The sequence below is a fragment of the Pan troglodytes genome, chromosome 14 (genome assembly GCF_028858775.2).
Source record: "Pan troglodytes isolate AG18354 chromosome 14, NHGRI_mPanTro3-v2.0_pri, whole genome shotgun sequence".
NCBI classification, from domain to species: domain Eukaryota; kingdom Metazoa; phylum Chordata; class Mammalia; order Primates; family Hominidae; genus Pan; species Pan troglodytes.
Genome location: NC_072412.2, coordinates 24031860 through 24044869, shown reverse-complemented (window position 1 = coordinate 24044869; position 13010 = coordinate 24031860). Strand labels below are relative to the sequence as shown.

General features: G+C 38.5%; 1 protein-coding gene across 42 annotated transcripts in view; it reads right to left on the bottom strand.

Moving 5' to 3' along the window:
- The window catches only part of RNF17 (ring finger protein 17), a 124958-nt gene that overhangs the window by 14014 nt on the left and 97934 nt on the right, over positions 1–13010 (bottom strand). For 27 of the 42 annotated variants that reach the window (XM_522632.7, XM_016925067.3, XM_063791972.1 and 24 more), the window contains 6 exons: positions 12425–12505; positions 10220–10345; positions 9015–9074; positions 6806–6922; positions 4789–4948; positions 1261–1396 (listed from right to left, as the gene is read on the bottom strand). In XM_522632.7, coding sequence (XP_522632.5) covers positions 1261–1396; positions 4789–4948; positions 6806–6922; positions 9015–9074; positions 10220–10345; positions 12425–12505 — 680 coding nt within the window. The remainder of the gene's footprint in view (positions 1–1260; positions 1397–4788; positions 4949–6805; positions 6923–9014; positions 9075–10219; positions 10346–12424; positions 12506–13010) is intronic. The other 15 variants (XM_063791975.1, XM_054665102.2, XM_054665103.2 and 12 more) reach the window with 2 other exon arrangements.

Here is a 13010-nt window from a genome sequence, read left to right as displayed (position 1 = left end):
TGAACCAACTGAAATGTCTTTGGTGGTGGCTATTATTTCTGCTGTTGTCAGTCCTCTTCAATTAGGGCATGAACAAGATTAATTTTTTTTTCCTCACAAATTGATGGGGAAGGACTACTGCTATGGGTTTCATCTTCAACATCATCTTATCCATTCATAAAACAAGCTATCCGTTTGTAAACTGCTTTCTTTGGGGCATTGTTTCCATAAACTTTTTATAAAGCAAAAATGATATCACCATTCTTCCACCCAAGCTTCACCATAAATTTGATGTTTGTTGTTGTTTCAATTTGAGCAGAATTCACGTTGCACTTATCCTTTTTAGTGCCTCAAACTAGATCCTGTTCAGACATGTTAGAACAAGTTAGTACAAATTTATTTTGGTGAAAAAATTTTGAAATCCATGCAGTTTTTTTCATAGTATGCATTCTCCATGAACTTTTTGAAGACCCCTCATATATATAAGGAATATTATTCAGCCTTAAGAGCAAATTCTGACACATGCTACAACATGAATGAATCTTTAAAAATTATGCTATTGAAATAAGCCAGACACAAAAGGACAAATACTGTATGAATTTACTTATATGAGGTACCCAGAACAGGCAAGTTCAGAGACAGTAGACTATGGGTTACTAGGGACTGGGTGAGAATGGACTGTGATCCTATTACTTAACAGGTGCAGGGTTTCTGTTTGGAATAACAAAATTGTTCTGCAAATGGAAAGTGGTGATAGTTGTATAACCTTGTGAATGTATTTAATGCCAATTAGTTACTATACCTAAAAATAACTAAAATGGGCCAGGTGTGGTGGCTGACACCTGTAATCCCAGCACTTTGGGAGGCTGAGGCGGGGGGATCACCTGAGGTCAGGAGTTTGAGACTAGCCTGGCCAACATGGCGAAACCCCATCTCTACTAAAAATACAAAAAAAATTAGCCGGGATGGTGGCGGGCACCTGTAATTCCAGCTACTAGGGAGGCTGAGGCAGGAGAATCACTTGAACCTGGGAGGCGGAGGTTGCAGTGAGCCAAGATTGCGCCACTGCACTCCAGCCTGGGCAACAGAGCAAGACTCTTCTAAAAAAAAAAAATAAGCTACAATGGTAAATTTTATGTATACTTTAACACGAAAAAAATTCCTAATTTATAAACAGCCTTAGAATAACCCTTTTCTTTTAAAAGAGGCAAAAATATTCTCAATAAGAAAACTATTTAAAAAAAAGAAATCTAATTCAACACCCCGACATTTATTTTTAACCTGTTTAATGTCAGCTTTGCAGTTGATCCATAATCAACAAATTGTACTAAGATAGATAAAGGATTAAATTCTTTAATGGCAACAATCTTCGCTCTATACCATAAGCCATCATCATATTCTGCAAGGCAAGGCATTTCTGGAAAGACAGAAAAAGGGAAAAAATCATATTGTCTTTCATTAAATTTTTTTAATCCAAAGGAAATCAGCATATCAAAGGGCTACTTGCACCCCATGTTTGTTGCAGCACTATTCACAATAGCCAAGATATGGAATCAACCCAGGTGTCCATCAACAGATGAATGGATAAAGAAAATGTGGTGATTATATACACAATGGAATACTATTTGGCCATAAAAAAGAATGGAATCCTGTTATTTGCAGCAACATGGATGGATCATTATATTAACTAAGATAAGACAAGCACAGAAAGACAAATATCGCATGTTCTCACTCATATGAGAGCTAAAGAAGTGGATCTCATGAAGATAACAAGGAGATTAATGGTTAGTTACATGAGGCCATGAAAGGCAAATATACATGTGTTTGGGGTGGGGGGATGAAAAGAGGTTGGTTGATAGGTACAAACATATAGTTGGAAGGAATAAGTTCTAATATTTGAGAGCAGAGTAGGGTGCCTAGTTAACAACAATGGATTGTATATTTCAGATTAACTAGAAGTCTTGAAATGTTTCCAACACATAGAAATAACTGCTCGAGGTGATGAATACCCTGAATACTGTCTTGATAATTACACATTCTATGCAGGTAATATCACATGTACCCCATAAACATACACAATTATGTATCAAAAAATGTTTAATACAGAAAAGTACAAAGAAGAAAATGTAACAAATATAGGCTCACAATCCAGAATTAAATATTGAACAGTTGGTCTTATGTTGGCTTCTCTTTTTCTGTTCATATTTTATAAGCCTTTGTTCACTAATTCCTAAGGATTAAGCTTCAAAGAAAGGCATTTCTCCCATTCCCAGAGTTGCTAGTTCTTGTATTCCTAAGACTTATTAGCTCATATTGCCACTGCCCCAACTTCTGATACTCCCCTAGTCTCTTCTAGCGTGGGCCATCATCTTTGGCAAAGGATGTAAATATTTGCTGTTCCTGCCTTCCATTCTGTCCTTTCATTTGCTATGGGACCACCAGAATTGAATTTTTAAAAATTCAATTACATTGCTCTTATTTAAAATTCTTTAATGGTACACCTTAACTGCCTGTAATATCAAGTCCTTATTACAATGTACAGGCTTCTTCAGTTGTCTGTTCTCCCAAACAACTTCTACCACATTTCCTCAATGAGTCACCTAAACAGGATTACTTAAAACTTTGATCCCTCTATTTAGTTCATGGCTGTCCCCGCTCATCTAAAGTTTTCCTGAGCCCTTCTTTTTATGATGTTTATCATAAACATCGGGAACACATTCTGACAGTTTTTAGGGTATTCATCACCTTGAGCAGTTATCATTCTTCTTTCAAAGCCCAGCTCCAACATGACCAACAAAGCCCTAGTAACTGATCACTGTTTTCCCTGTGATCCTACGGCATTACACACACTCCTTTAAGAAGAGCTATTCTTTTCATACTCTACTTGGTTTACATGTCTCTCCTCTGCTTAGAGCACCTGTTCTTGAGTGCAGAACTGATGTCTGTATTCCTAACATGGTACCTGATACAAGCAAATACTCAGTAAAAAAAAAGTGTACCAATGAGTGCTAGGCTTGAGTTAAACGGTGGAAAAATTAGTACGGTATATACTTCCCTTCGTACATCCTTAGATTTCAGAGTGATGGCATGCGCCTCAGTTTCCCATCTTGTTCTACTTCCTTATGTCATATGCTTTCTGTGTAATTTCACAGAGAATTCTACTTGTGGGCAAGTGGCATTAAAATACTTGACTAATGAATAAAGATTTTTATTTCAAGAGATTTTAATTAAAGAGTTATAGACAATTTCTTGCATATATAAACTCATCAGGGCTAGGCACGGAGGCTCACGTCTGTAATCCCAGCACTTTGGGAGGCCGAGGTGGGCAGATCATCTGAGGTCAGGAGTTCGAGACCAGCCTGACCAACATGGAGAAATCCCGTCTCTACTAAAAATACAAAATTAGACAGGCGAGGTGATGCATGCCTGTCTACTTGGGAGGCTGAGGCAGAAGAATCGTTTGAACCTGGGAGGCAAAGGTTGCGGTGAGCCAAGATTGCACCATTGCACTCCAGCCTGGGCAACAAGAGTGAAACTCCGTCTTCAGAAAAAAAAAAAAAAAAGAAAAAAAAAAGAAAAAGTCATCAATAAAACAAGAATCTCATCTGGGCCGGGCACGGTGGCTCACGCCTGTAATCCCAGCACTTCAGGAGGCCAAGGCGGGCGGATCACGAGGTCAGGAATTCGAGACCAGACCGGCCAAGACAGTGAAACCCTGTCTCTACTAAAAATACAAAAATTAGCTGGGCGTGGTGGCGCGTGCCTATAATCACAGCTATTCGGGATGCTGAGGCAAGAGAACTGCTTGAACCCAGGAGACGGAGGTTGCAGTGAGACGAGATTGCACCACTGCACTCCAGCCTGGGCAACAGAGCAAGACTCATCTCCCAAAAAAAAAAAAAAAAAAAAAAAAAAGGCTGGGCAAGTTGGCTCATGCCTATAAGCCCAGCATTTTGGTCAAGGTGGGCGGTTCACTTGAGGTCAGGAGCTTGACACCAGCCTGGCTAACATGGGGAAACCCCATCTCTACTAAAAATACAAAAATTGGCTGGGTGTGGTGGCACGCACCTGTAATCCCAACTACTTGGGAGGCTGAGGCAGGAGAATCGCTTAAACCCGGGAGCAGGAGGTTGCAGTGAGCCGAGATCACGTCACTGCACTCCAGCTTGGGCGACAAAAAGAGACTCTGTCTCAAAAAACAAACAAACAAAACACTGACTACAGGTAAGACATTAAGCTGATGTGTGTTTTTCCTTTGCTAAAGTATCAAGAATAAATACATCTCTATGCATCACATACCGCAATAACTAGATACATTTTCCTCAGAGGAGAATCACACATATTTAATAAAGATGGGAAGAATGGACTGAAAAGATAAAAGAGTAGAAATCTGACCTGTCTTGACAGAACAGGTCATACTTTGAGCCTCCACCTCAAGATTATAATTGTAGGTGGCTTGTAATTTAAATGATGACCATTAAGGTCTGAATGACAACTCTTGCAATTTCAGCTACTGATAACCTCAAACTTAGAAAATAATCTTTATGCAATTTTCCAACGCTGTCTTATTTGTGGAACGTGAAACTGTTCCCCAAGGGAGTTTACTTAGCGTCTCTTAGTTCACCTTCCTTATCTAGAAAATGAGAAAGAAGTCATCTTCTGGGTATCTTGAGGATTACAGGAGATCATGCATGTAAAGTGAATATGAGGAAAATATCAGCATTAGAGATAGCCCAAGGTAATCAGCCCATTAAAACAAAATCCAAGTTTTATTAAGTATCCTGTTTCATTCAAATATAGTAAGTATACCTGTTCTAAAATCCGTCAGAGGAGGAAGCGCCTCTACCTTCTTATTAACCCTCTGCAGTGCTTCATCAAGGCTCTCGGATTCTGATTCCCCGCTGACTCCACTATCATCTGTGTCACTATGCTGGTTAGAAGTTTCTATAGAATCAAGGCAAATATAGACCTAAGTGGGGAGAATGAAAGGAAAACTTTCAGATTCTGGAATGTCAAGAATTCACGTATGTGGACAAAATTACTGTAGCAGACAGCCTCCAGCGATGCTCCCAGAGACCCCTACACCTCCTGATATTCACCTCCTACTCCTTCCCACATCCTACCACACTTATCTTGTGATCAAGAGAACATGATTAGGCTGGGCATGGAGGCTCATGCCTATAATCCCAGCACTTTGGGAGGCTGAGGTGGGAGGATCGCTTGAGTTCATGAGTTCAAGACCAGCCTGAGCAACACAGTGAGACCTCATCTCTACTAAAAATCAAAAAAATTAGGCCGGGCGTGGTGGCTCACACCTGTAATCCCAGCACTTTTGGAGGCCGCGGCAGGGTGAATCACGAGGTCAGGAGATCGAGACCATCCTGGCTAACACGGTGAAACCTCGTCTCTACTAAAAATACAAAAACAAAAATTAGCCGCGTGTGGTGGCAGCCGCCTGTAGTCCCAGCTACTCTGGAGGCTGAGGTGGGAGAATGGTGTGAACCCGGGAAGTGGAGCTTGCAGTGAGCTGAGATTGCACCACTGCACTCCAGCCTGGGCGACAGAGCGAGACTCCGTCTCAAAAAAAAAAAAAAAAAAAAAATTAGCTGGGCATGGTAGTACATGCCTGTGGGCCCAGCTGCTCGGGAGCCTGAGGCAGGAGGAATGGTTGAGCCTGGGAAGTTAAGGCTTCAGTGAGCTATGTTTATGTCACTGCACTCTCCAGCCTGGATGACAAAACGTGACCCCTATCTCAAAAAACAAACAAACAAAAAAAAAAACCCACAACTGCAGTGACAGTGTGTGACTCCTGAGACTGGCTTACAAGGACATGTAGCTTCTGTCTTGGTAGAACTCTGCCAGGGAATTCATGCGCCAGGAAGCCATAGCCATGCTGCAAGCAGACAACTGGAGAGGCCACGGGCAGGAAACACAGCCTTCCAGGTGGTGCCATGTGAGTGAGTCTTTTCGAAAGTGGTTTCTGCAGCCCCTGCCAACATCATGATTGCAACCTCCTGAGAGCCTGAGCTAGAGTGCTTAACTCAGCAGCTCCCAGATTCCTGACCCTCATGTGTGTTTGTATTAAGCTGCTAAGTTTAGGGGTAAATTGTGATGCAGCAATAAATAAGCAAAATTACCAAAACCAGCAATAGTTGTTTAGCAACTATATAGAGCATAACATGCTACTTACTCTGCTCTCTGATGAAATTAGAAAGCAAATCCTTCCCCTGCCTGTGAGAGAATGGCTTACTGTGTAAAAGGCTGAAGGAGCTGCTGAAGCTACTTATTTCTTCCTCTCTTTGTTAGCCAAGGACATGTAATTGAACTTTTAGTGCCTTTATTCACACATTCAATCAATATTCACCGGGTGCCTAGTATTTAACAGGCACTATTCTAGGTTCTGGGGATACCTCAATGAACAACATGGAGCTATACCCTAAGGGGAGGCAGACAAACATAGTAAGTGGAACACGGTGTCAGCCAGGTGGTTAAGTGGAAGAGTTCAGTGCAGGAAGAGGAAGGGAAGCGAGATGTTTAAGATTTCATAGGTAGAAACGGTTCCACCTTAAAAATCTAAATATCAGATGTAAGCATAACATTGAATAAAGCAGCACAACACCAGGAACCCAGTAGGTCCTTAAAAAACACTTGCCTTAAACATTGACAAATATCTGAAGAGGATATTATAGGGTGGGGCAAACTAGAGTTCACGAATTTGCAACATTTGAAATCAGGAAAATAGAAAAGTGAAGAGTCACTTATAGTGTTTAAGACCAAGACAGCTTGTTACGTTTTTAATCACCAACTAATCATTTAGATCACATACTTCATTAGGTGAGACAACGTGCTTAACTTGAACAGCATAGAGTTCTCCTGGGGAAGGCAGAGATGAAGACAAATACGGTGGTAAAAGAGGAGTGTCTGTTTCAGCCGAAAGCAATTCCTAAACCACCACAGAAAAATTCAAATTTCAGAATAAGGACAAAAATCTATTACATTATAAAAATTCATAATGGCGCCAATTTACCTTTCAATTAGCAGAAAGCAAGCTCTCTTAAATACTGAATACCATAAAATGATTTTGTTACAGTAGGACCAAAATGTGATGATAATCAAAGATCTTTAGTATTCTTTTGTCCTCTAATTTCAAAAAGTATTTTGTGCAAAAAAATGCATGAATGTTTATTGATGTGCATATTATCTACACATATACATACAACTCTAGAAGAATAGTCAATAGTAACTGCCACTAATGAGGGCTGGGGTGTTTGAGGTGCAGAATGAGGAACAGATCCTTTTTCCTTTTATACATTTTTGCAGTATTTAAGAATAAGTACTTCTAATAAAAACTAAAATAATACATGAAATGCTAAAAGAAAATTAAGTTAAAATCATCAAAAAGGTGTGCTTTCTCTTAAGCCGTATGAAAGCAAAGGAATACTACAGTTACATGATTCCCAGGAAGATCATGGCACCCAGCAATTGTTAAAAGCAAATGTGTATAAAAATGTGGTGCATGTTTTTCTGCAAATACAAGCAATATCTTTATAAAAAGTTCTTATTCTTCAAGAATATGGTAATTATCTTAAGTAAAACCATCATATTCAAATTTGTAGGTTAATTTATTACTATTTAACATTTCAAACTGGTAGACAAAAAAAAAGTTTGAACCTAGGAAAATTCAGCAAAAAGTGATCAGCCACTGTTGAAATTTGTTGAACTTAATTAAGTAATAGGCAATTTACAATAAGGTTATGTTATTTTCATAAATTACAAAGGTTTATGTACTAAAACTCTTCCTACACCAAAAAGTCCAAGTGACAAAAGAAAAAAAACAGATAAATTGGACTTCATCAAAATTAAAAACTTTGGTACTTAAAAGGACACTATCAAAAAAGTGAAAAGAAAGCTGGGTGTGGTGGTCCATGCCTTTAGTTCCAGCTACTCTGCAAAAAGGCAAGAGGGCTGCTTGAGCCCCGGAGTTCAAGACCAGCCTGGGCAATATAGCGAGACGCTCTCAAATCCATTAATGTGAAAAGACAACCCACAGAATAAAAGAAAATATTTGCAATCATATATTTGATAAGGTACTTGCATGCATAAAGAACTGTTATAGCTCAACAATAAAAAGATAAATAACTCAAATAGATTTGAAGGGATTTCTCAAAATATATATATATATCCAATAGGCACATGAAAAGATGCTCAACAATACTAATCACCAGGACAAGCATATCAAGTCTACAGTGATATGCCACTTCATGCCTATCCTAAAATGGCTAGAAAAACAGAATACAAGTAGTTATCTGGTGAGGAGGTGGAAAAAATGGGGTCCTTGCACACACACTACTGACATACATGTAAAATGATGCTGCCACTTTGGGAAACAGTCTTGGAGATCTTTAGAATGTTAAACATAGTTACCACAGACTCAGTAATTCCACTACTAGGTGTATACCCTAAAGAAGGGAAAACATATGTCTACATAAAAACTTGTACCTGATCAGACAGCAGCATTACTCACAACCACCATAAGGTGGAAACAACCCATGTGTCTATCAACAGATGAATGGGTAAACAAAATACATCCATACAATGGAATTTTATTCAGCAACAAAAAGAAGTGAAGCACTGATATATATACAACATGTATGAACCTTGAAAATGTTATGCTAAGTGAAAAGCCAGCGACAAAGGACCACATAGTGTATGATTCCATTTATATGACATGCACAGGATAAGCAAATCCATAGGGACAGAAGTGGCTGTCATGAAGCTAGGGAAGGAAGAATGCAGAATGACTGCTGCTGGTACAGGGCTTCTTTTGGGGGTGATGAAATGTTCTGGAAATAGATAGTGGTGATGGTTACAAAACAGTGAACGATACTAAACAACACTGAACTGTATATTCAATAGGTAAATTCTATGATATATAAATAATAAAACTGTTATAAAAGAGAGCTTTCTGTCCTGTATCAGATCCTTTTTATTAATGAAGTGTCCAAAGTTTCCAAAATACTTGGATTGTTACTTACCTCAAACCTTATTTCCCATTGTTCCTCTTCATACTTTTTATCATGATCTGATCTTGGTTTCTGAAATAATATGGTATTGAGTAAAATCACCTTTAGCTATATTGTTTTAAGGTACTTTCCATATTTCATCCCCACAAAAACTGGGTGCATTTCCTTCTTGGTATTCATTTATTTATTTCAGCTCAATTACAGGAAAATCTAATGTTCTGAATAATCTCACCATAAGTTTTCAACAATAAGAAACCTCAAATATATGTTAACACATGTCAAAGCTAATTCATTTATTATAAGAGTGGGAGTTCTTACCTTTCCCTTTAAAATGTTCACAGTGAATAGTACAACTAGAACAGAAAGACTAAGTAATCTTTATAAAACCTGTTCAATAACAGACGTAACTTCTTTTACACACACACACACCCCCACTCACCCACAACAACCACACCTCTGCTTTAAAGAAAAAGCTGGCAGTGAGGATTACAGGAACAAAGTTATAGCACGATTTCTATTTGAGAGAAGAAAGTAGTTTTCTTTATCCATAGAACAATGTTTGGTTGTGTACTATCACCAAAATGAATATTAAAGAGTCTAACAAGTAGACTGCAACTCTAGAAATAAAAATATCTTGTGATATAAAATATAATGATGCATAGTCTACTCCTATAAAAGATTTATAGCAGCTTGAAATGTGAAACCATATCTTGTAACAGGCTATATTTTTTAAAGTACTAAACCACAGAAGCACCAGGCAAGGAATGAGCCACTTATGGAAGCTAAGCTCAAAATGTGACTCTGGGTTTCCTGTGAGAAGGCAAATGAGAGAAATTTTGTAATACACGGCTTTTGTGTCAAGTAAAAGGAAAAAATATTTTATCTGGAGCAAGAGCCCTCTGCTGGTACTGAATTCTATAAAGATTTTAGAATGTGCATCTCTAATTCAAACAACACTGAATAGCATGGGCATCGCACTAGGTTTGAAGGTACAGAAACATTAATTGAATCTTAATGTAATTAAAGTCTTTTACAGGACATTTATAATGCATGACACAGCCTATTCATCTTTCTCAGCAAAAATGTGTAAGTCCTCTAGACTCTCTTAATAGATCAGATATGTAGAATCATATTTAAGACACAGTGTAAGACAAAATGTGACATTTTAACTAGACTTTTCTACACTTTAGATTTTTATAGAAAAATAGTTCACTTACTTCTTTCAACATCTCCTCAGTATGTTCAGAAGTACAGTATTTATAGTATGCCATAAAATAAGAAAGTGACATTCCATCAAAATAGAGGTGAATAGACAATTTCTCCCATGGATTTTTAGGTAACTCCTATTTAAAGTTCAATAAAGATAATCATAAAAATAAACTCCACTTGATGACATTTTTATAGTCAGCAAATATCAAATTTAGCTTCTGACAATCATAGTATTAACTAGACAGTTTGGCTAGTGACTCATTTCATAGAATTTTCTTCCTGGTATTTTGACGCGCTATAAGGGAGTAATTCTACTACTTTGGTTTATGTAATATACACTTTCAAGTTCATAGAGTTTTCTAGTTATTTACCACAAAATAACTAGTTATATATAATTCCAATTCCCAAATACATCACCTTTAGATGATACTAATAAATTACACTACGTACAAAGAGAAAGAAAAGGTTACGTTCAGAGGTGAAGAAATAAAGTTTCATTTAAAAATCCAAAATTGGTGGGACTCGAAACAGTCTAAAAGCAGGAATCATGGTAACTTTAAAACTCTGAATAAAGTTCACTTACAGTTATTGGGTACTGAATGTGTCCCTAACTGATAAGCTGACCTACAGCAATTCTCTTCATTTCCACTGATCCCACCTTTGTCCAAACTCACTGCTCCTCACTGTTTTACTGCTCCTCACTGAATTACCGTTGCTGCCTCCCAGCAGATCTTGTCCTATCTCTTCTTACCATTCCCTCTTCTGCCAATGCAGTCCCCTCCCTCCTAGCCCTGCTCCTGCCTCAGCGCTCATCTCCCTGCACCCGCGTGGTCTGTCCTCTAACCATTTTAAGGTGTTGACTCAAATGTTACCTTTGCAGCGACGTCTTCCCAGATGCATGTTTAAAGTGGAACCTCCTCCCTGGCCATGCCATTCCTATCAGCCTCTCTCTTATCTAATCTAATACTCCTCATAGTTTATTTTCTCTTTCCCACCACTGAAATGGAAGCTCTAGAAAGGCAGGGATTTCCTACTGCTCAGCCCCCAGCTGTGTGTCCAGGCCTAGAGCAGAGGCTAGCACCTAAGAGGCCCTCGGTCAGCATCTCCCTTTGTGTACAAGGGAGAGGAGTGAGTCTGGGCAAGGCCTGCTGTCGGCTGGGTTGTGTGGCATGCACATTCGTGGTCTCTGAGACACCTGGCAGCCTTTGCTATACCACAAGCTATTCTTCTGTGTCAATTAAGCGAAGAAGCAATGAAAGCTGTCTAGACAAACTAAAAATTTCAATCTCTACCATATTTCAGTGACTTGCCATGGAGACTAAGTAACTAGGGAGGGACTCTTAGTACTAACAAAAGCCACTTTCTTATGTAAGTGAGTGTGTGCCTCCTTTAGGTTTTTATCACTCTATCATCATCCTTTAATACAGAAATACTTTCCTTACCATATATCTTCCCATTCGGGCCCTGCAAACATAGCAGCTGCAGGTTGATCTTATTACCTCACTGCTCAGAAACCTCCACTGATGCTCTCCCTATCAACCCCACCAACTGGCCCCTACCTCTCCTGAATGCTATTCACTACCACTACTCTTCACCAAACCTCCACTGTTCAAGTCAAACAGTTACACCATTTCCCTAAAATGTCTCTCTGTACCTTTGTGCATTTCATTTCCCCAGTCAGGAGAACATTACAAGGGCTACCTCAATTCTCACCATCTCTAAATTCCTATTACATTTACTCTTTTCACCAGTCACTTAGCTCTTGGCATGTTACTTTGTAGTGCAAATGTTTTAGGTTTTTGCCTTGTTTCACTAACCAGATAAGGGCTTTGAGGACACAGATCATGATAGACTCCCAGAATTACCTGGACCCGAGACAGTGCTGAGTGTTCAGCACCATCTTGGAAACTGCTACATATAATTATAAACATGTCCAACAATTTAATACTGCTCCCTGTAACAAAACAAGCTGTTAATAAAGAATCTTTCAAATTAGTGACTTTAATGGTTATGAAAGTTCTCAGGAACTTGTTCAAAAGCAGGCTTATTTAAAGCAGGCGCAGGAACCAAACTGGTAGTTTCTTTTATGCTAACAAGCAATTCACATAAGAAGGTATATACCATTGCTTATCATCAAAAATATCCCTCAAATTATGTTAATTATAATATTTTATGGCAAGTAATTTATACCAACTATATATACTTTAAATTACCATAATGTGAATGTCCACCTGTCTCTTTGAAAGCAGTTGTTGAAGAACTTCTATTGCATCTGGTTGCCAGACATTCCCAACCTATTTGAGATTAATAAACTCAGATTCTTTTATGCTTTCATAAAATCAGAGCAAGAGGCAAATTAAGATACACAAAAGTAGCCATAAACAAATAATATCAGATAGTAGTACAAAATACAGAAGCAGTTCTCAGAGAATATCATAGGTACATGATAAAAATAATCTTTAAAAATGAATAATTTGAGTACTCATTTTATGCTTTAAAAATATAAACCTGTTCAGCCAGAGGTGAGAAAACACACACACACCCCCTACATTTAAAAACAAAACATTACATTTAAGACTTTTTAAAAAAGACCAATATGCCAATGCAGTGCTTGTACAAGGCCTACAATATGTATTCATTAAGGAATAGTGATTGTTACGTCTTTATGCGTTGAGAGGTTCACATGGTGAGGAAGTGAGGCTTCCTGCCAAAGCAATGTGAGTCAACCATCTGAAGTGGACCCTCTGTCCCCAGTTGATCCTTCAGGTGACTACACTTATGGTGGACATCTTGACGGCA